This window comes from Amblyomma maculatum, unplaced genomic scaffold (genome assembly GCF_055883805.1).
Source record: "Amblyomma maculatum isolate TAMU_Amacu unplaced genomic scaffold, ASM5588380v1 scaffold_13, whole genome shotgun sequence".
Taxonomy (NCBI): domain Eukaryota; kingdom Metazoa; phylum Arthropoda; class Arachnida; order Ixodida; family Ixodidae; genus Amblyomma; species Amblyomma maculatum.
Window position 1 is genome coordinate 4,898,801 of NW_028146738.1, and position 24,407 is coordinate 4,923,207.

Below are 24,407 nucleotides of genomic sequence, written 5' to 3' on the forward strand. Positions count from 1 at the left end.
AAAGAGAGCAACCGACCTTCGCTTAATTTTAGCCCTGGCGCGGCGCTATGTGCAGGCTATATGTGTTATTGCTTTCTTTATGTCTGCGGACATCGTGCTAATATGCTATAAGACTCCCAACTGCCGGTAAAATAGTAAAAACATAACTTCCTCCTTCGTATGCGAAGCATTATACACAACATGCAAAGGTCAATACGTCCAATACTACAAGTAATTAGCCTCCTTCTCCCGAGCTGCAGACAATTTTTTATCTTTGTCGACACCTCTGTCGACACCTCGCATAAGGCACGCAGAATGAGAAGTCGGCTGTTCTCCCCGCTCTGACTCTGAGTCAACAACGGCTGACGCTACCTGCTCGCGACGCCTTCCGTTCTCAAGTATCGGCATGCACGGGACGCGCGCTGCGCATCTGCCCCGTGGCGGCTGACTATGAACCAGAGGCAACTAACTGCTGCGACGACAACAGGTCGGATGACCATCACGCGGTTTGTCGACGCAGCGAGTCTGCGTCTCCCTTTCCCACTGGTCTAGGCGATGTTGCGCCGTTGTCCTTCAACCGCCCGCATGTGACAATTAAGTCAGCACACGAGAACTGAAGGACAAAACAAAGGAGAGGAATCGAAACGGGATAGCGTTGGCTGAGAACAGCACAACAGGGAATGTGGGCAACAACACCATTTTTATGCACCACGTGATGGCCCTTTGTTAGCAGTGGTATACACTCCACTCATCTTATCGAATTGGAGAAGGCAGCTCTTCATAAACATTTTCTGACTCTGACGCACACAAGCGGTCGTACATGACTCCTTTAAGTAATACTGTAGCAAGCAGAAGGGCAGAACACACATCTCTCAGACGTCTGATGGAGGGGACACGGGAAGTATACTCTTGATTCATAGAAGACCACACGTCACTGGTAGCGAGGCTCATTTATTTAGTGCTGTTGGAGCGATTGGAAATGATGCGAACGTTTTACATTTCTGGTCGAACTGTACACGGGTAATTTGAGAGCGACCTGCGTGTCGCTTTGCCCAGTTGGTTTTGTTCGAAACGGGAGTTTTAAAGTTCGACTCTTACCGGCAAAAAGAAGCTGGATGGGGAAAAATATTCAGTTCACTTCTACTGCGCTACTGATTGTTTAGTGGTTTCCGACACGCAGCCGCAGAGCTAGAAAACCGAGAAGAGGTTGACTGGTTTGCAACTGTCAGTTCTCAACTAATGCGGCGATTTCGGACTGTGCCTTATCAACTAAAGCGGATAGGTGTTTAAAATGAAAGTGAATGGGCCTTTTACTCTTCCATCATATGTGACGCCGCAAATCGGCAAGCGGACACACAATCGTGCGCGCTTACTGGCACGTTTGCCAGTGGATGTATGAGGTGTCATTTAAGAGAACTCGGCCCATAATGTAAGCAGGGCGGAAGGCGCATATATGGGCCATATTTGGGGTTGGGCGCATGTGCAGTAGGCTTTCATCGTTACTTCTTCACCGGGGCTTATTTTTTTTCTGTTGCATGTTTTAAATGGGTTTTCTCTTCCAAAATTCCTGAAGTTTGTAATTCTTTCACTATGCAGGAACACGAGAACGTATCCTCTAAATAAATCTAGACAGTCTTTTATGAGCAGGGCAGGGAACTAAAATGGCTTGTGCTATACTAGTTCACTTTTCTGTTTATTTGATACACACTACAAAAATATCAGGCAAAACTGGGAAAAAATGATGCAGTTTCATCGCAGAGTGCAGCGGTGTCGCAGTACTGTGGAAACCCTGCAGAATATTCAAGTTGTTATCTCCGTCACGCGTTCTACAGCTAATGTAAGCAATTTTGCCTCATGCGCACAGTGGGTGAAATGCAAAGTTCCATATCATTCGTAAACCAGTGCTTCTTCCCAGATAGCAAACTTTAGAAAGTTGCTTGCGAAGAAAGCAGTTTGGCAGAGAATTCTTTCGCATTATGAAAGTTTCACTTATTATGCGTGAAAGTGCATTGTAAAATGTTCAATGACTGCACTTAACGCTGGTACCGTGCCCAGTTTTCTTTTTAGAGCGCAGCTCTTTGGTGTCCGTTCCTGGGTTTCGCGTCGGCGTCGGCGTCGTCGTCGGCCTCGTAACCAGCTCCGCCCCCCTTTCATCCCCCCAGCGCTAGCAGCGACCGACTGATACCGCTGGATGCCGCTGACGCCGCTAGAGAGTCAAGATAACGTGACTGCATAGAACATCGTCGCCTGACTGCATAGAAAATCGTCGCCGCCATGCAGAAAGAGGAGGGGAGGGTCCCCCCCCCCCCCTGTTCCTGTGTGGCGGATAGGGTGCTCTTCAGTTGCCGACACGCCGGTTATTTCACGTAGGCCCCGGCACGTCGACGAATACGTGACCACCTTCCCACGGCTAGACCTGGTTCTTGGCGCTGCGGAAGCGAGGGTATCATATTGTTTGAGTCGGCATCGGCGGCGTTGTCCCTGAAACCAACTCCGCAGCTGGGGTTGACTCACTATCGGCGTCAGCAGCATCAGTCAGTCGCTGCTATCTCTTCCCTCCTCCCTTTATCGCGTTGTCCGCTTGCTGCGCGCGCTTCTGCCCCAATCGTTTGCCGCTGGGTGTACACGCCGCCCCCCTCCCCCCTCTTCCTGCGAGTCTCCGGTTGTCAAAGCACCGGCTCGAACTTAATTCCTTTCTTCGCTCCTCCTACAATGCAACCCCTGTGCGGTGGCAATCAGAGAGCCAGATCGGTGGCGGCGGATCTGTATATGTGCACCGCCCGAGCCGAAATTGCCGCTGCCGTTCGCCACTGCGAAATTATCTGCCAGTTCTTTCTGAGCCATGAGCGAGACGACCGCCGAAATGTTTGGCACGTCACATGAAGTTGGCGAACTGTGCGCCGCAAAGTTGTCCAACGGCTTGCTGGTAGTAGCTGCCTACTTCGCCCCTACGGCACTCACGAAAGACGTCGTGCACTTCCTGCAACTCGAATTAACCGTCCATCGATCCACACCGATGTTAATAGTGGGGGACTTTAATGCTGACATAAAGACAAACAGGAATTTCTTCGCACTTATGCGGGAGAACATCCCGTTCCTTTCGCTCGTAACGCGTCCCACGGCTGTGACAACCTCGCGAGGCACTTGTATAGATCTCGTCTTTGAGAATCAAGCATTGGTGTACCAAGTCGAACATATATCAGTCTATTTCTCCGACCACAAAGCTTCCTTCATGATTGTCAAGAACTGTTAGTGGAGTCTTTGTTAAAGGAATACGTGTGAAAAATAAAAAAAAAAATCTGTGATAGCGCATACATGTCTTGCTCGATTTCTTTGCCTCAATCTATCGAAAAGGTGAAACAGCTTATTTGCTGCGCTCAAATTTCGCATTAGGAAGTAACGTAATCGTCGGCAATTTTTTAGACTGTCAATTCTTCCTCCAGTTTGGTTTGGTTTGGCAAAACTTTACTTCCCACAGTAGGGGTCCTGAAGGACACTCGGCTAGGCGCCAGGTGTAGAGGGCAGCTCCCACGTCGGAACAGAGAGCCCAAAGCTCTCCGCCGCCGCGCGGGCCTCCTGGACAGCCCGAAGCTGATCATGTAGTGAAGCACTTTTTAAAACTTTGTCCCAACGTTCCTTGTTCTTGGCGTAGGCGTCGCTCGATGCACAACCACACAGCATATGGTTTAAGTCTACACGGTCACTGCACCGTTCACACACATGTTGTCCGTCGTAGTCTGGGTCGATGTGCTTCATGCGCCAGGGGTTGGGGTATGAGTTCGTTTGGAGCAGGCGTAACGTGACTGATTGGCTGCGGGTTAATTTCTTATCCGGGAGGGGAAATGCTCGTCTTCCTAGATAAAAGTGCTTAGTGAGCTCGTTGTACGTGAATAATTGATCTCTGTACTCGATATGTGGAGTAGCAGGGGAAACCGGAGAGACGCGGTCGATGAGTCCTCGCGCCGCCTCGTGTGCGGTCTCATTGAGATTCCGCAGGCCGCCCCCTAAGCTGCCCATGTGTACCGGGAACCATACGATGGAGTGATCGGTGATGTTACTTCCGCCTAAGATCCGTAGCGTCGTCTTGTCTATCCCGCCCTTGGCGAAAGCTCGAGTGGCTGCTCTCAGATTCAGTCAGATTCGGTTTAAATTTTGGCGCAGGTGTGCACTCCACAAAACTTTTACATCGAATTCGTAGAGGGCTCGTTACATCTTTTCTTGTGAAGCGACATGATGCTACAGACTTTCTAAATGCGGAATGTTTTTCATTGCGTTTTTTTTTTTCACTTGTCTGTTGAGAGAAATGGATAATCAATCCCTTTTGTATGCTTAAAATATGTCGAAGTGACAAGGGCCTCATATCAGCCTGGCGCTTGTTGTCCTGAGGGGCGGTCTGACAAATACTTCACGAAGTAAAAGCCATACTAACCCCTTCAGACGAAAAAATGTCGGTAACCATTGTATTTTTTAAAGATATTTATTGCCGCAGGACATCTGAGGGATATGCGATGAAGGATGGAGAAATCAATAAATTAATAAAAAAAAAAGGTTTACTGACTTTATGAAGCCCAGGATTGAGCGATGATGAGGTCCCTGCGTCCAGGCAGTATGTGAAGCATTATTTCGCGAAGAAAGACCTCCAGCCGCCAGGTGTGGGATTCTTGTAGTGTGCAGATATCACACTACTTGGCACCATTTCTCTACTGCAACGTCCGCGTGGTGACATTGTTTCCCTGCTTGCTCACGAAATAGAACGTTAGTGCTAACATAATTACTTAACAAGAAACGTCCCAGCTCTGCCTACTCAATAATTCCCCCTCTATATAATATAGAGAAAAAATCCTCATTAGGCTTTGTCTAGCGTAGATATATTCTCCACGTGATCGGTGTCTGGCTGTCACGTCGACGGGGTAGAAGTATGCACTAGTCCCGTTTACAGTCAGCCCACGTCGCTGAATGCAGGATGTAGTATGTACCTGATATTCATCGACTATGCCATCCTCAAGGCAGCAGAGCTGGCATATATGTTCAGTAAAATCATTCTATGCTGCAACCCCTCGCATGGCGTCCTTAAAGTCTTTATGAAAATGATAGGTTCGCGAAAGAAGAATGTTGGAGTATATCTACCAAAACCTTTATTGCACTATCCCGCGTCATCTGCTTGTTTTTGCGGAGGCTGCAGGATCTGTGCGACGTGTGCTCGTGTCCTGCACAGGTGCCGACGAAAGTAAACGAAGCACTCAGTTGTGTTCTAACGTTGTTTTTTTTTCAGTCATTGCGTATTTGAAACTTGCCCCCGGGTTATGTACAGGCGGCTAGGAGACACTAGTAGGTTTCCTCATGGACAGATATGGTTACTTTATCTGTAAAAAGAAAGCTCCGATTGCAGTTAAATCAGGGTATCGTAGTTTGTTTACTTATATCAGCACCTGTACATAAATGCTTGCTTAGCTTGGGCGTATGGTTTTCATTTGGACTTCCTAAGGAAGGGAATCCCAAGCAAGCAGCGTCGTGGGAGGGAGAATATGCCAGACAAGGCCTTACAGCATGGTAGGTTCAATGATGGACTGTGAAACATACGATAGAATGCTAGCAAATAAATGCTTTCAAAATCTGTAGAGTTCACCTATCCTTGAACCATGTTTCACAACTTTAAGCCACCGGACACTGCCGCTGTCGTTGCGGCCGCTTCGAACTCAGCTCGTTTCTGCGCTTGGTAAGCTATTCGGCAAAAGGCTAGTCTGGCTTGTCGTTGTTCGATGGTATCGGCAGCCTGTCTGCACGGCTGCAGTCTGTGTCTAGCGAGATGGCGCATGTATGTGGACTATTTGCCTAGGTTTAACGAAGGAGGGGCGCAGATCAATAATCAAAACCTCATGAAGATGTTCGCTACACAGCGCTACAGTGTGTTGCAGTTGGAACTTAGTGAAGACGACAATATTTGCTGCACAGCGCGAGAGTGTGTTGGAGCTTTACACGAAGCGTGATAGGCTGCGGCGACCAGTCCTGTTTTCGCAGGATGGTTGGGCTTAGTGCACATGTATTGAGGCAATTAGTTACTTGTTTTGACTTTCGCAATCCTTCCCATCCTATTATTAGAGCTTTCTTGCAAGTTAACTTAATTGCTCTGCTTACAAACTAAATGGTTTCTTTAAATTTTTCTGGTCGCCCCTATTTAGTAGGATTTATGCAGAGAGTTTATGCTTCGGTAAAATTTCGACAGTCCGGTTTTCCAATGTGTACTCATTTTCTGTTTCGCAGAAGAGCTTAAGCAGGGAATTGATAACGATGACCTTTCCGCCACCATTCTATCGTTCTTCATACTTTGGTCTCAAAGGCCATGATGGGCTGAAGCGAGTGGAAAAAATGCTGATTTCTCGGTGCAAGAGAACGTTTTCCTTTCAACTGTACACCGAAGCTCTCGGCGTGAACACACTGCTCCGTAGTAAAAATATTTTTGTATCTTTTGTGAACTTCCGTCTGCGTGATGTGCCTGGAACAATTGAACACTGTTTCATTATTCGCCAATGTGCAATTCTAGTTTTCCACTTGCTGAAAATAACACTAAAGAAGACTGTTCTGAATTCGTGCAGTCCATTGTACTTTGTGGTTACTCAACTTAAATACGAACCCTATGACATGATTCTCCTTATTGGACTCCATAGCTTGTGAAAGATGCGCTTGTTGGATCGCAACGATGAACTTTTTGTGTTACCAAGAATTCAATTTAGCCCAATGGTGCTCCAACTAAAGGAAATTTATAAGGAGAATGACTTGCAATCAAACTTGCTTCCACTGTTGGCATGGTGCTTATCTTTGTCGCCCTTTTGTTTCATTTCTGTAAAACAGTCCAGCTAAGCAATGGCTGAGCGCTTTGTAAATGGTCTGTATATGTACCCATTTTGTACATAACCACATACAATACATGCCATGTATAAAGAAATGCGGCGCTAGCATAGTGGTATCGTGCCTGGGCCAGGGAAGCTGATCTCTTACTTCTGGTATGGGTTGAAAACTCAGTCGCGGCAATGTTTGATTCGGAGCAGCTGCGATGGGACACAGATGATACTGGCTCATGCGCAGTACCTAGCTTGCGCGGATGAATGACGTCGGAGATTGAAGAAGACTATTTGCTAAACATCGCAAAAATTCAATATGAGATGTTCGGCGTTAGATTACCTTGTGGTTTGGCAAGAAAGCAGTAGAACTTACGCTCTAAACGAGTACTCCGTACTCTGACTCAGTCAGTCTCTACGAATAACTGTTTGAGATCGGCCGAATAGCACACTTGTAATACACATGATGTGCTGGATGTTTCGTGGAGAGCAATCTTGACGCTTTTGCATTGCACCGATCAAATGTGTCGCAGCCAGCAGGAGGCTCAGCATTCAATATTGCATGACAGGCTTGGTCTACCATCCCTCGCTTCTCGTTGTGGAACACATCGGCTTCACGTTTTCCATTAAATATTTCGCCATTCTTTCCTGAGCGAATAACTTACAGTACGTGTCACCACGGATGGATCAGCCGCACCATGGTTTGAATGCCATTCTGCAGAATCAAACTGGCTTTCATTCGTATTTAGTTCAGACCTCCGATGAGTGGAGTCACCTTCCTGTATCACTGGCACTAATTAGTCATGACCGTGCATTTCATGAATGAGTTACCTTTGCTTAAACAGTCGCCTTTGTAAAGTCACGTTCATATTGCAATTTTGTTGTACAACCACTTCTCTTTGTAATGCCGCATGACCCTACGGATATTTTAGATAAAAAGAAATGTATGAAACAAATAAATTTCGATGGTGCCAATCAGGCATAAGGGCCCAAAAGTTTGTCAGCGCTTTCAGAACTTTGACAGTTGCTTTCGGTGGTGTTCTAGCATGACCTGGGAACAAGAGATGCAATACGTAATAATCCACATATGCGAGGCAGCAGTATACTCATATAAATTTAGGTGCAATTGATATTTTCAAAATGGCGAATCCTGCACAACACTGCTGAAATTTATTCAGCCAAGTGGGGCTTAGGGTATGAATACTCTGTACTGCAAGCCACGTTTAAGCGCCTCGCATCTGTAAACACATCTGTAATTTTACGAGGAATAGAACAAGAAAATTCTGCCCAAATTTCCCTTACTAGATATGTTCTTCTGTTTTACTGAAGTCTTTTTAGAACTAAGGAGGAAACGATACCCCCCCCCAAAAAAAGCAAGGCCTTACGACGAATAGCACAAAGTTCAGTGGCAACAATTAAGCGTTGTTAGCTGCATAGGCTCTCGATATTCTTGAAAAGTACGGCCTAGCGACGAAATCATGGCACACTAAAACATTTGGTATAAGGGAATGAATATAGACCTGAGTTAAACCTTACGCCGCGCTACACGTGTGCCTTCCAACGACTTTCGAGTTGAATGACATTCGGACTCGACGGATTCCCGCAGTGCTACACGATAGTTTCTAAGCACATTCGAAAGCCTCATCATTCACTCGATGCATTGCAATGGCGCTGCGGCGCTGCAGCCCCGAAGCTCTGGGGTTTAGAGATACCAGCGGCTGGGTGAATAAACCTGCGGGGGAAGCTAGCAAAAAACGACTGGAAGATTGGGGGCTTAAAAGCAGAAAAGTGACATAATGTTAGTAATGTAGAAACAAACATTCGATAAATAAAATGATGGCATAGATATTCAATCTAAGACAATAATTAAGATATAGAGGGGTAAAATGAGCATTATAGCAACTGCTACCACCCTGTTTCAACGGGGACGCTCTTATATTTAATTCATCCATCCATCAACCGAGTCTCGCTTCTGTACGTTTGTTTGTTTTCAGCGTGTACAACGGCGCAATGATGGTGATTTCCGCAGTTACACTAGACCGACAACAACAGCAGCACCTCCAACAGCCGCATAATATTGTAATGCGACATGTTTTTCAGGTCAACGACACTGCGACGGTAGCCCTTCGTGTCCTCGATAGATCGGCAGCTTCATGTAAACATTAGGCTGACGAGGCGATGGCGTGACCATATCAGCGCTTGTATCTACTTTATTCGTATTAAATATGAGCGAAACGAGCGTCTAGGTTCCACATTTACACACATGAAGACTCAACCACGATAAACGCATGCCATATGATTGCATTTTATTCGACGCCAACCGCCCGCGACTATAGGCTAGCGACCGGATACCCAGGGCTCGCGCTTTCCGCGATTCTCCAGAGCGAATTCACAAGATGTAATGAATGCAAATGGCCTTCGAGTGTAGCTTCGCTACAGTTTTGGCAATAGTGCGCTGAAATCGAATATCGTTTACACTGCAGGACACGCGCACAATCAACGGGAGGCGTCGGTGGGACCCTGACTGCCTATAGCAATCTGCTTCAGCTATAGGTTGCCAGCAGCAGCCGTAGACTCCTCTTGCGTAAAACAAATTAGGCCATTTCAGTGAATGCGGACGGTCACTGCACATACTTCTGTATAAAGTGGCTTATACCAAGAAACGATCACGTTGGAGAAAGCAGGAAGAATCAGCGATAAGCTCCAGTTAAGAGACGTCATCAACCCGCGACCATAGTGTTTTCATGGTTGGCGATAGTATAGAGTTGTCGCACACTGTAAACAAGCAATGGCGCTAATTGTTCGAAACAGTAGGTATTGCTCTATAAGAGCACAGACCAACCCGCGCTTTATGGCAGGTAAATGAGCATTTCTTATTCATACACAGCGATGTAGTCAATTCTATACCAGAGCAAAATCGTACGTCGTCATCGGTGCATTCGTGTGCAAATTCCACGCTCACGCGGTAAACATCAAGCTGTGTAATATTATTTTCAAGCAATCTTTTAGCGAAGAACAAGAGCTATTGACTAAACAAGTAACAGAAGAAAGTCAGCAGCAGATGTCGAATTCAACAACCACAGAACCGAAGCAGTCGCGCTGCCTCTCCACCATAGTCGCGCGTCATTGCTATGGGCGGCAAAGCGGTGGAGACCTGTTATTGGTCAGCGCTCGCTGTGTTCGCGCTTCGAATACATTCCAAAATCTCGAATGTATTTGCGTAGCTAATTCGACTAGAATGACATTTCAATCGAATGTCTTCGAAACTCTTCGTGTAGCAGCGCAGGCTCGGCATTCGAGTCAAATGTCATTCGTTTCGAAGGCATTCAAAACGCCCGTGTAGCAGGGGTATCACAAGGCTGGCCGAAGCTGCTCGGTCAGCAATGCAGACTAGTCAGTGAACCTATGATAAAACGTAATTAACTTCTCCTTGCAGCCGCTGCTTTTATCCACATTCGAGCAATTTCGGGTTAGTGAGCATGATACTTGAAACGCTCAATTCTGGAGTTCACTTGTCCCTCGTAATGTGTCTTTCGAAATAAGTCGAAGGAAAGGCATCAGTGCTGCTTAAGACATTATCAACGAGTCGGAATAAAGGCCCATTTATCTACAGGAAAAACTGCAAGCGACTAATGATTGCATATTTGGTACATTCTGTGGCATAAGAAGGAAATGATGGCTACCTCGGTATTTTCTTTTTTTCAGAATCCTGTGCCTTGGTAACAAAATTCCATCGGCGTGCACCGTTCGCGCCCAATGGCGAGAAAATTGCAGCGAGTAGCACCTAGTCGCGGTGGCTCATAGGTTAGGACGCCAAACCTCTAATTCTGAGGACACGGGTTCGACCACGATCGTGGCGGCGGCTTTTCGATAGAGACGCGAACAGAGGCGTCCGTGTCGTGCAGCGTGAGTACGCGTTTAGTACTGTGCACGGTAATGCATGTTCTGTGTGATGTTAGTGCACGGTAATTTCGACCAGGTGGTCTGACATTACTGGGCCCGCCACTAGGACATCCCGCGTAGCCAGGACCACGTTGGGACCTTAAACCGTAGGAACCAAACAAGCCCAAACATTAACTACTCGCAAACTTTCTATACGACCTCCGCATGTGTAAACGAGGCATGCATGGTATATTGAGTTTTTATCCTGTTTTGTTTTTTTCACCGTCATGGATAGGGCAAATAAGTCTTTCATACTATGCTCACGTTATTCATCATCTGAGAATAGCGTCTCTCACTCTTGCACATGCGCGCGGCATTTCGAGATGCAATGCGAGTCATTCTTTTTGTATTTCACAAGACGTGGCGCCATACAATGGTAGTCAAATTCAGTTTACATATTCACTCCACTATCGTCAGCAAGAAAAAAAAATTATTATTGGAAATTGCTCTTCTGAGAGTGCAATGTGATTGCTGTTAGGTCGCAAAGCTTTAACTGAGGTTCCTTTTTCGTAGGTCGCCTTGGTTTGCTGCATGGCGACCGTAAAGAGTAAATGTCATTCTAATGTGTCAGCCTAAAGCAAAACTGCACATTTCGGAAAAGAGCCATTAAAAAGGGAACGTTGAGCTGCGCTTTTTAAAAATTGTTTGCAGCTTGTTCACCCTTTAATCACCTCACGGACTCATTTAGCATCTGTGGAACCATTTATTTTGCAGAACAAGTAAGTGTGAGCCATTGACAGCTGCAGTGTAAGCACGGAACGACAGATCCTACTAATTATTGGTCATCAGTGCGTGTTTCTATATTCAGTAGCGAATAGAGATATTCTGAAACTTTTCTCTACCGCTTTTGATTGCTCATTGCTAGCTTGAATGGGTGGGATATACAGCAGCCAAATCGAGTTATAGGTTATGCGTAGCTATTCCTCGTAAATCATAACTATACGCTGAATGAGAGGTTTCGGGTGATCAACTACAGACACCTTGCCACACGAAGTCGAGCAGCCGTGTCCGAGCTGCGTCAATGGTCCGGCTGGGGTGTGACTCGAAGGTACTTTCGGCCCGACGGCACGTTGTACGAAGTGACACCCTTGGGGAACAGAAGCGGGATCTCTTCGTCCTTTACCGACGGAATCACCATGCACGGTTCACCTGGCTGCGAGTTCATTGCCAAAAAGAAAAAAAAGATTACTTGCAATTTAGAACACTGGAATGCATACTTGCTCGGCTCTAAACGAGCCGCTACGCTGCCTAATACATGCAGTTTATTTTAATATTCTTGGACGAATTTATGGGGACGCTCCGAAAAAAACTACAGACGTAAGCACTTCAGCATGCAAGCACAAAGTATAAGAGTAGCAAATGGGCATTTTCAGTGTTTGAGGGAAGGGAAAAAGATACGCCGAGAATTTCACGTGCTGACATGCTTCATAAAGCAGTCCACTGGAGAAAGCCGCGATTTCAAATTATGACTTCAGCCCATGAAGCTCGTATGTTTTGACTTCAGCTCGCCCTTTTGAGAGGCAGTGCAGTCTGCAGTGCTTTGGCCAGAAACACAGCTGTATTGACTAAGGCTAAAGTGTTTATGTGAATTAGCGTTGATGCCGACTGCTGACTCTCGGTCTTTGAAAGCGCAAAGATCAAAGATAACTTCGGGAATAGCACCTCTGCTATTTACGCAGAAAAGTGACCGTGATAAAGTCAAGCCTTGGGACTGAGGGCATCTGGTTTGAAAATGGAAACGCTAAAGCGTGAAGCGAATTGCAATAAACCCGAAATTAACGATAGAGCTTATAAATGGCATGACATCTAACGCGTGTCAAGTGAACACAAGCGAGAATTGTCTAATGTTCTATTTATCGTAGCGACAAGCAGAGAGGCTTGCAGATTATCCCATGAGTGCTGCTAATTCAGCGCATCCACTTAATTAGCTCGCGTACGTTGTTTGACACTGCAACCTCCCATATTCAGAGAATAGTTGTGCGTTCTAGAATTTGGGTTTCTGTGTTTATCGTCAACTTCGCGCTTCTTCTACATGCTCAAGATATACGGTGTGCCTATCTCCTTTTGTGATCTCAGGGCGATCACATAATGAAAGGGAATATGTGTCACTACTGAATGTGAGAAAAGTTCTCGATAATATTGAATAGTCTCACCATCCAGTTGGCAGGAGTGGCCACCTTCTTTTCTTCAGTGAGCTTCAGGGAAGCAACGGCTCGAAACAACTCCCTGAGGAGAAAGCAGGAGTTCTTAGAGTCAAAGATGCTGATCGTCTCTTTAATTAGTAAGAGTACAAATGCGAGTCTATTCATTATATAATCAGCCTTCAAAACAATCTTAAGAAAAACGGAGAGTAGAAAACAATGGGCACGATTGGTTATATGTTCCAGCGTAGCGTGGAACACAGGAAGCAGAAAGGACGGCACTAGAGCTGCTGTCCTCTCAGGTATGGTCCCTTGCGGCTATTTTCTTTTTCTGGAAAAGGTGGAAAGCTATAAAAATTGCAGGCATTGTTTATGAAGCTAACTTTCCCTCACAGTAAATGAGATAAGCTATGCTTTTACATGAAAGTTGCATGTTTTATGTGAGCGAATAGTACTAAAAAAGTCGGCAGATGACCTCTAAAGACGCCCTTAAGTCAATTATGTTCGGCGATTTATTGGATTCCGAGGTTATTTTGATCAAACCATGAAGCACACTCATGCACCTGTAAGCCACAGCGATGTCACACAAGCAAGTCTAAGAATCGGTTGCCGCTACTGGCTGTCTGGGGGAGGGGGGGGGGGGGGGGGGGGCTGTCGTGCGAGGAGAAAAAGCCGCTTTTTTAATTGCATTCGGCTATAGAATGCACCAAATGTGACAAATACGTGCAGAGTCAGTTTGTTGCGGATAATTGCCAGGTATGCAGTAATTCAGAAACGATTGTTGAGGATGGTGACAGTGCGTATTTCAAACTGCTAGTGGTACACTGTGCCGACGTCTTGGCCAGTCTAAAATCGTTCTAAGTGGCTATTTAGAATGCGACCTAAATGTTAATAGAAACTTAGCGGGGAAAGGGAAGGATTATAAATTATTTTCTTGGTCTTAATTGCTGTTTTATAGAAATTAAAAACACGATAGAAATGGAAAATATTACTGACCTAATTAGGAATGTTGGCCTAAAAGGGTCAAAAAGTGCAGCCTGAAAACAAAATTCCCTCAGAGGTAAATTGCAATAATTTCTCTAGTGGGAATTTGTAAAAAAGTTAAGAGTGCAAGTAACTGTGGGATCCGAATTGCTGCCATACACGTTCAAAAGCAGAGCGCTAGTGAATTTCATCACAGAAGCAACGGTGTTCGGTGCCACTTATTTTTACCCGCTTTCTAAAACACATTTTTTTTTTTACACCGGATGACGAATCTGATTTCCTCTACTGTACCGTTTACGGTTTGGAAATGCGTGGTGACAATAAGATGCCAAGAAGCAGTCAGCTTTTTCTTTTCTTTTCGTCAAAAAAAAAAAAACAAAGCGTTGTGGCATAAATTTACAGGACTCACGGAAAATTCCTTCCACTTGTTGCAGGGTATAGCATAGAGAGCTTCAGCTTTTTGTCCGGCCCGATGATAAACACCTGTTCAAAGAAGGGGGCAAAATTTATTTCGTCATGAAACAAGAAATGGCGCGCTTTTCTTCGGCTATACGAGTGCTAATTTATTGGCTTAAAAAGCCTTGATTGTGATTGAGGATTCTGCGACAGATTAGATGCATCGCTTGCATCCGCTTCATTCAACGCGAAAAAAACAACACAGGAATACGTCTGAATTGGAGTGGCCGGAAGACCAACAGAACATTCGCGTTTACAACTTTGTTTATGCCGGAAGACCCAGGAATGCCCTACTTTGTTATTTTCTTCAAGATAATATAGTGCTACTGTAGTAAGAAGGGAATGGTTTATGGTGAAATGCATTGTATGGAATAACCAGTACCAGCAGATGCCGTTACGGGAGAGCTAAAAGAGAAACGTCTTCGTAGCCTGTATTTCGTCTCGAAGGGGAGTAAGTTCGGCAGGTAACACACGAGCGTGCAGAACATCCATCGTCTTATTCGAATGCTTTTTGTTTTCAGTTTATGTGTCAGGCTCATTGCAGATGGCATCCTGCCTCGCCTTTACGCTCAGTCATAGTGCACATACTCGTACTAATGGAACTTAGCAGATATACGATAAGCAACAAGCATCAGCTGTTCAGTTGTTCGCGGCTGGCAGCAGTTTTGGCTAAAATCAGGCGCTACAACATGCTTTCACGTTTTGTGCATACGACTGAAAACGGGAGAGCGGCGGCTTTTGCTGCTGAGATAAACCGAGGAGGAGGATAAAACTTGCGTAACTGCCTCCTCGAGGAATTAGCAAGCGGAGTGAGAGCCGTGCGTTCCCACGCAGGTTTAGATGGTTACAACGTGGTCGGGAGGAAGGGACGAAACGCACCGCCCTGCAGGTGAGCGGTATTCCCTCGCTGTCTTTGTCGATGGGGTCAAGCATGCCAAGCTCCACGGCCAACTCGCGCTTCTCGTCCGATATGATGGGGAAAGGCAGGTCCGTCACGCGCAGGTCGTTGAATGCGATGATGTCCTGCAGCGAAGCGGTCGCGTACAGCAGATAAATAAGTCACTAACGGAGGAGACACCCCCTGCATCTGCAGGAGTTGCATGGTTTGTTATAAAAAAAAAAATAGAAATGGGAGACGTAGGTTTGCATGAATTAACGGACTGCTCTGAACAAAAAGAAAAACAGAAGTGGAAAGGGGACCGAGATTGTCAGCAAAAATGCGCGCACCAACGGCTGGCTTTTGGAGCTACTCTTAAGAGCATTCGGGGCCACTCTTAAGAGCCTTTGGGGCAAATTTAGGCATTAGACGATGTAGCCACATGGTTGCCCTTTTCTGCCCCGCTACATACCACCGAGCGATGGTCTCCACGTCAGACATTTAGTGAAACGAGCTTTAATTCTTGAATTCGGCCAGGAAACCGCCATGCTGAAAAGAGGACAGAAATCCAGTATTCTATAGTTGCACTTCAATTAGTGCTATGTAACCAATAACGCCAGAGTAACCCCTGTAACACAGAAATCTTATGTGGCGGTAAGGAAAGAAAATTTACAGACGTGGTTTAGAAATCCTCTACGCAATAAAATTGATTGTTAGACCGAAGTGAACGGAGAAGAAAATAATTTCTCACATGCCCTAAACGTTCACTTAGTTGCCCCTACAGTCTTTCCCTACAGTCTTTGGTTCCTGCGTACCTTCGTGGTATATTTGGGAAAATGCAGTATTATTACAAATAATAGGAGCGTAAGCGCTTTCCCGAAGTCATGCAACGTGCTTAATGCTATCATCATTGTAAGTGGTAACGAGGCAGTAAATAATATTGCAAGTACTTAAGAGATATGGGAAATTAATTCGAAAGCATTTTCTAGTGACTAAGGCCGTTTGCTGCAAAACGAAGCATGCTATTATCGTTAATTAGTATAGCGGTAATATTTGGAAATATTCTTATTTAGTATTTATCAAAAAGCGATGATAAATTATATGGATTCACACTTACCATATTGGAATTAGTGCTACGTAATGTCCACTCCAAATTTCAATTAGTTTACTAAAATTATGGCTAGATTTAATTACTGTGATTTAATATTATTAATGGTTGTGATTAGTTATAAAGGCTAGCTCTCGAAAACACAAGGACCACTTCATGTTGTCCCTTAGTCATCTTACCATGAATCATCAGCCATCTAACGCACCTGGATCAAAAGAGACGCGCAATAATCTTGTAGGGGACACCTTACGACTAGGCATGTACAGAGCAGAAAAAGGTGAGGTAGTTAGCCAAGAGACCTAAGCCGAGTAGTAACGGTGGGCGGACAGTGATTTGGGCAGCTGAAATTGGGAATCCATTGCTGCTAGTGCGCATTTTAAAATGCATTCTAATGCATTTTGCACGGGAAGGTTTCATGCGTGGGAGGGTTTCATGTGTATGTGAATATGCGTGTATGTGAATAACCTATAGCTTCCCTGGTGGCTCTTAGGAAGATATCAAAACGGCTCCTCTCTGGGCTTTTGAAAAACGGTTCCGCTGGCGCTTCCATCGCGCTAGCGAAATGCGCGCCCAAAAGCTCAGCAAGCAACGTGGCGGCGCCTAAGCAGCCCTAGTTGCAAAGATCTACACCGTTGTATCTCTTAGGTAAGGTGGCGGGTACAAACCTGGCCGCTGCGACCGAATTTAGTCGGTAGGGAAAGGGCTGCCGTGCGTCGCATTTATTACATCACCAAATCAGGCCAGTTGAAGTTATCCCAACGCCCTTTGCTACGTCGTTACTCCAGGCTCTAATAATAGCTTCCGGACGGCGAATGGTCGACCACTGCGAGAACGTCTCATTCCTCAAGAAAGTTCATAAAGCTTACGAAGGTAGGCTTGACACGATTGCATTCAAAAAACAAAAGAAAAACTCTCGAATTTAAGTTTCTCTAACGTTCTACATTCTTAGTGGAGTAACTTGGCCCATGCACTGAAAAGCGTCATCTTTTTTTTTTTTCGGCTGCTGTTTGTCGATAGCAATTCGTGATAGACATGTGGACAAGGTTATAGCCCCGAAGAAAGGAGAACAGTTTTAACGAAGTCAATAGCTCCTCCAGGCAATGTGGCGTGCTATCTATTCCCGACATTTTAACAATGCAGCGCGAAAACATCTAAAATGTTAGAATAAAAGGCAGACGTACACGCATGCAGGCTCAAAACGACTCTCCGCCAAAAGAGAGAGAGAGGTGTTTGAGTGGGCTACGGCAACATTCCGCAGGTGAGCACGTGAAGGCAGAGGAACTACTGTTACGACCAAGCATCCGCATTTGCGCGCTCTATTGTTCGCCTGTGGGCATGGATAAGTGCTGTGAATATGTGGTGATGGTCCAATGGCTCTAAGTGAGCCTGTTTCCAGGAATCCTGTTTTGTAAGCCTGTTTTGCTTTGTGGACACTCTGCAAATGCCAAATTGACCCTGCCAAGAGAACGTCTGGAAAAACACAAAGAAACGTCCCCCTGCGGGAAATGCAGGAAGTGCTTTCTTTCTTTTGTTCACCCTTCCAGTCGATAAGCCCTATCGTCCAGTGAGGAATGCCTACTTTCCAAAGGAGACGACAGAGTGACATGTCCGCTGACGTGCAGGACAAGAAAGGAGCATGACGCATACAGCCATTAAGTGATTTCCCAGGAATGCAGGAAAGATTTGCAATTGTCGAAAACGGACAATGCTGGGAGCGGATGCGGCGCCACGTGCACTCGGGTTTCTGAGAAGTAAAACCACTTGTCAGAACCAGCCTGTGGTTTCTTTGCTGAAGAATAGAAATGTACCTCCTCTCCTCGCCGTTCCCAAGCTTTTCCCGCCAACAAGTGATCACGCCCAACGAATGAATGCCGGACCAGTCAGTGCTTCAGACCATCAGTGCAGTGATGTGTTCGATTGGATGCCGATACCTGAGGGGCGTGCCCTGGATTTGGTTGGTCAGCATCTTCAGAGAGGGGCTGGACATAGGGGGTTTTAAGGACGCTGCAGAGCACGAAAGGTCGCTCTGGGCCCTGGGTAAACGGCTCATCCAGTCGCTTCTCGCTATGAACTCTTAACGCTTGCCATTTTGCTGATGTACCCTTCTTTTTCGTGTAAATAATCTTGTAAATAAGTTTCTCAAAGTGCCATTAAACCTGCTTGTACATATTTCACCAACTTAGAAGATTCAATCTTTCGTCAACCCCGAGTCTCGACACGCTACCAAGTGAAGGCCGGGTCGACTTAGCCCCAGCGTCGCGACAACTGGTGACCAGCGTTGGGATCTGAATCTACAAGCCACAACATCTGATGACTGGAGGTGGGATCTGGATCTACAAGCTACAACATCTGGTGATTCGAGGTGGATCAGAATCTACAAGCCACAGCTTGTGATCAGAGGTGGCATCTCAAGCAACAAGCAGGCGCAACAATCGGCCAACAAGAGAGCAGCTCGGAACATCGATCGCATGTGTGGGTGAGTGCTTGGCTTTCTTCTGATGTGGACCAGGTTCTAGAACAGGGTTAGAATTTAGAACTGGTAAAAAGTGTTGAAACGCCTTTAGGTTTGGTAGTTTGCACTGTTGTTTTGGAAGTAGCCGACACTCGGAGCGATCATGGACCTACAAAGGCTGCAGAAACCGGACCTGTTGCTATTGTGTGAGGAATTGGGAATTGATACAAGTGGTTTGGCACGAAAACCCTTGATTATAAAGGCAATCACTGATCTGGGAACCGATGATGAGGAGCTCAGTGAAGCATGGAACCTCATCGGGCAAAAACAGGAACAGCTCAGACAGCAGAAAGAGCGGGAAAGAGAGGAAAATAAGCTAGAAATTGAGCTCCGGAAATTAGAACTAGAGTTGAGCAAGAGGTCGGGCGATTGTCCCCAGCTAGCGGTACCTCGTCTCAACAAGGAGACAGATTTCAAGATGTCAAAGTACATGCAGCCATATGTGATATCAGGGGATATCGGTCTGTATCTGGCTAACTTTGAGCGAACCTGCGAAAAACTGTCCTTCCAGCGAGACACTTGGTCTCAGAGATTATTGACGGTTCTGCCCTGCGAGGCAGCGGAGGTTGTCGCGCGGCTAAGCAAGGAGGACGCGGACAACTACGAGAAGGTCAAAGCTTGCCTTCTGAGAAAGTATAGGCTTAGCGCCGAGGCGTTCAGACAACGTTTTCGGAACGCTACTAAGTCCAGGGACGAGAGTTACCCTGAATTCCTGTACAATTTAAGAGTAAATTTGGGCGAGTGGCTAAAGAGCACAGATTCCTACAGTGATAGGGACGCTGTAGTCCAGCGAATTCTTTTGGAGCAGTTTTATAACTGCCTCCCAGAAAAAGAAAGAAATTGGTTACAGGACCGAGGCGAAATTAAGTCGGCAACTGAAGCTGCCGAACTTATTGAGGAGTATGCTTCGCGCCGACAATTCAGCAACCCAGCAGTGGATAGGCCCCGCAATCCCAAGTTCAGTGTGAAAAACCGTCAGGAAAGGCACTTTGCTAGAGTTGGAAACGAAGAAATGAAGGTTTCTTCAGGCAAATTCCCTAGAAAGGACGGCAGTGAGAAAAGTGGGGAAGTGACCAACGTGCAGAACACAAAGAATAAGCTTGAGGCTAGGAAGCCGCTCACATGCTTTAGGTGTAATGAGCAGGGTCACATTGCCGTCAACTGCCGGAAAGAAAAGATTGCTTTCTCGTATGTCAGGGACTGCGATGAAAATATGCAGCTTTTAGAACCCTACCTGCATGACCTAGTAGTCAACGGGAAGCCTTGCAAGGTACTGCGCGATTCGGCCGCAACGATGGATGTTGTCCATCCGGCGTATGTATCGCCTTCCGACTATACAGGACAGTGTGCATGGATCCGACAGGTAGTTGAGGAACAGAGTGTGTGCTTGCCGATCGCGAACGTGGTCATCGAGGGCCCTTTCGGCGAATTAACAACCGAGGCTGCCGTTTCAGGAAAGCTTCCTAAGTGCTATCCGTATTTGTTCTCCAACAAATCGGACATGCTGCTGCGAAAGAGGGGCATCCTTTTCGGAGACAGAGTTGTGCAAGCCTTAACACGTTCAAAGGCACGAGAACTAGCTACACTGCTCATTCCAGAAAAATCCACAGCGGAGGAAACGGCAGTTAAAACAGTGGTAAATGCGGAAGATAGCAGGTCAGAAAACTTTGAGAGCGAGGCATCTCAGATATGTCAACTTGAAAGGGAGCTTGATGAGACGCGGAATGAGGACGTTCTTGAGAGTAACCTCTTGCCGCCAGTGTCTAGTAATCTCACGAGACTTTTAAGTGGAACCCGAGAGGACTTAGCTATAGAGCAAGCCAATGATCCCAAGATACAGGAGATAAGGGAGCGCCACCGCGCCACTAAGACAGCAAACAATATTTCTTTCGAGATGAGAAAGGGAGTGCTGTATCGCTTATTCAAGGATAAGCGCGGAGTAGAGCGGGACCAATTAGTCGTTCCCCAACACTATCGCGGAGACTTACTGCGACTTTCCCATGGCAGCTCGTGGTCATGTCACCTTGGAATAAAGAAAACAAAGCAGAGGCTGTTGCAAGAATACTATTGGCCTGGATGTTTTAAGGACACGGAAAATTTTGTACGATCATGCGACACGTGCCAGCGGGTTGGAAAGGCGCAAGATAAGTGGAAAGCTCCGATGGTGTTAGTACCAATCATTACCGAGCCGTTTCACCGGTTAGTAATAGATGTAGTTGGGCCACTTCCTGTGACAGAGTCAGGGTACCGTTATATCCTCACTATGTTATGCCCAGCCACAAAGTTTCCAGAGGCTGTTCCGCTGCGCGAGGTGACGTCCGAGAGTGTAGTGGATTCGCTGCTGTCAGTGTTTGCACGAGTTGGATTCCCTTCCGAGGTCCAAAGTGATCAGGGTAGCGTTTTCACGAGTGTCCTCACCACCTCATTTCTCGAGCGATGCGGCATTAAGGTAGTGCATAGCTCGATCCATCATCCGCAGAGCAACAGCGTAGAAAGATGGCACTCTGTTCTCAAACGAGTCCTGAGGGGACTGTGCTATGAAAACAAGCGCGAATGGGATACCTGCCTGCCTGCAGCGCTTTTCGCTTTGCGGTCAGTGCCGCACGAATCCACTGGATTTAGCCCAGCCGAGTTGGTGTACGGAAGGTCACTGCGCTCACCTTTGCGAATGGTGCGCGAAGCCTGGGAGGGGCGCGGAGAAGACCCAACAGTAGTGGAATTCATTCTGAACCTCTTGAATCGCTTACATAACACTAAGGAACTCGTTGAGGCCAGCATGAAGTCAGCCCAGGCTCGTTCCAAGGTGTACTATGATAAGTCAGCCCGTCAAAGGACGTTTTGTATCGGGGACCAGGTGATGTTGCTGAGAAGTTCAAGGCAGAATAAGCTCGAAGTACAGTGGGAAGGACCGGCTGAAGTCGTTGCAAAGCTTTCTAACACTAACTACGCAGTGAAAATTCCCGGTAGGCGTAAAGAAGTGCGCATTTATCATTGCAATCTTATGAAGCCTTATGTGCAGAGGGAAGCCGTGGTAAATCTAACGTTAAACCTTCCCGAGGAGATGGGGGACAACTTGATTTGCCTAAGCGGAAAAGGAAGCAACGCTCAGGAGCTTCTCAGAAAGACAGAGCAGAGAGGAGAACTAAAGAAATCCCAGCTGTCCGATCTGGGCGAAATAATAACAGAGTTTGAGGCCTGTTTCGTGGACAGGCCAGGCAGGACTGATTTGACTGAGCACGATATTGAGCTGACTTCAGACGTGCCAGTGCGATCAAGGTACTACCGATTTTCTCCAAGGCAAAGAGAAATTCTGGATAGGGAAGTAACTCGCATGCTGGAATTAGGAGTAATAAAACCCTCGGAAAGCGATTATGCTTCGCCTATGATCTTAGTAGAAGCTCCAGGTAAAGACCCTAGGCCTGTGGTAGACTACCGAAAGCTAAATTCTCTCACCAGGGATCAAGTGTATCCTATTCCGAATATTGAGGAGAGAGTAGAACAGGTCAGTAGAGCGGCATATGTGACTACGCTGGACCTTACTCGAGGATACTGGCAAGTACCGCTCACTGAACGCGCCAGCAGATACGCGGCTTTCGTCACTCCGACGGGCAGCTACCAGCCAACAATGATGAGTTTCGGGCTCAAAAATGCTCCATTTTGTTTTTCCCGACTCATGGATAGGGTTTTAAAGGGGTGTGAAACATTCGCAGTGCCTTACTTAGATGACATTGCGGTTTTTTCCGACTCATGGGCGGACCATATGGTACATCTAAGAGCTGTACTGAGCCTTTTGCGTCAAGCTGGACTAACCGTAAAGGCCGAGAAATGTTGCCTGGCAAGGGCGACCGTGGACTACTTGGGTCACAATGTAGGTCAAGGTTTCAGGAAACCCAGCGAGATTAAGATTTCTGCGGTAGCAGACTACCCGCGGCCGAGCACGAAGACGGAAATTCGAGCATTCCTGGGTCTGACTGGATACTACAATCACTACATCCCTAACTATTCAGCTTTGGCTAGCCCTCTGACCGACGCTCTCCGCAAGACAGAACCGACAAATGTAGTCTGGGACGAACAAAAGGAAGCCTCCTTCGTAAACCTGAAGGCTGTGCTGATTAGCCGTCCGGTATTGCGAGCTCCAGACTATGGCCGAGAATTCACGGTCCAGTGTGATGCCAGTGATCGAGGGTTAGGTGCTGTTCTCTGCCAGAGAGATGACGACGGTAATGAGCACCCCGTGCTCTACTTGAGCAGAAAACTGAGTTCTAGAGAGAGGGCTTATTGCGCGTCAGAGAAAGAATGCGCTTGCATTGTATGGGCCATTCAAAAATTGCAGTGCTATCTTGGAGGGGCCAAATTCACCGTAGAGACGGACCATTGTCCCCTGGCTTGGCTGCAAACTGCGACATCGAAGAACAGTCGCCTTCTTAGGTGGAGCTTGATTTTACAGCAGTACAATTTTGAAATAAGATACAAAAAGGGGAAGTTAAATGGGAATGCGGACGCGCTTAGCCGCTCTTTCTAAGCGGTCCGAGATGTTCCTCACCATGTATCCAAATTGATAATCAGGTTTTTTTTTTTTTTTCGTGCGCTTGTATATGTGTGGCTATGTAAAGCAGCACGTTTGGTTTTCTAGGAATACGTGGGTCCTGAACGTCTTGAGAGTGGGCTTTTCTCGAACAACAATGGCAGTTTTCTTTTAACCTGGTCTCTTCAGACGGGAGCCGAGTGCTTGCTTCGACATGTGGTTGAGTTTCAGACAGCTCGAGCAATTTGGCCTACAACAATCAAGACAACGCGACAAGCAACAGCGAGCTTCAAGCGTTCACGTGCAGGCCATTAAGTCGTCTCTTCATGCAGCAGCTGGGACTGCTGCCCTCCGAGACTCTTCTGGCGGGGGAGGAGGCTGTTACGACCAAGCATCCGCATTTGCGCGCTCTATTGTTCGCCTGTGGGCATGGATAAGTGCTGTGAATATGTGGTGATGGTCCAATGGCTCTAAGTGAGCCTGTTTCCAGGAATCCTGTTTTGTAAGCCTGTTTTGCTTTGTGGACACTCTGCAAATGCCAAATTGACCCTGCCAAGAGAACGTCTGGAAAAACACAAAGAAACGTCCCCCTGCGGGAAATGCAGGAAGTGCTTTCTTTCTTTTGTTCACCCTTCCAGTCGATAAGCCCTATCGTCCAGTGAGGAATGCCTACTTTCCAAAGGAGACGACAGAGTGACATGTCCGCTGACGTGCAGGACAAGAAAGGAGCATGACGCATACAGCCATTAAGTGATTTCCCAGGAATGCAGGAAAGATTTGCAATTGTCGAAAACGGACAATGCTGGGAGCGGATGCGGCGCCACGTGCACTCGGGTTTCTGAGAAGTAAAACCACTTGTCAGAACCAGCCTGTGGTTTCTTTGCTGAAGAATAGAAATGTACCTCCTCTCCTCGCCGTTCCCAAGCTTTTCCCGCCAACAAGTGATCACGCCCAACGAATGAATGCCGGACCAGTCAGTGCTTCAGACCATCAGTGCAGTGATGTGTTCGATTGGATGCCGATACCTGAGGGGCGTGCCCTGGATTT

General features: G+C 46.6%; 1 protein-coding gene across 1 annotated transcript in view; it reads right to left on the reverse strand.

The window, feature by feature from the left end:
* Nucleotides 1-11,451: 11,451 nt before the first annotated feature.
* The window catches only part of LOC146172124 (peroxiredoxin-6-like), a 30,372-nt gene continuing 17,416 nt past the window's right edge, over nt 11,452-24,407 (reverse strand). Inside the window, exons 4-7 of the mRNA XM_084585823.1 lie at nt 15,218-15,361; nt 14,292-14,365; nt 12,911-12,983; nt 11,452-11,910 (exon numbers count right to left, since the gene is read on the reverse strand). Of these exons, the coding sequence (XP_084441949.1) occupies nt 11,776-11,910; nt 12,911-12,983; nt 14,292-14,365; nt 15,218-15,361 (426 nt within the window). The 3' untranslated portion in view covers nt 11,452-11,775. The remainder of the gene's footprint in view (nt 11,911-12,910; nt 12,984-14,291; nt 14,366-15,217; nt 15,362-24,407) is intronic.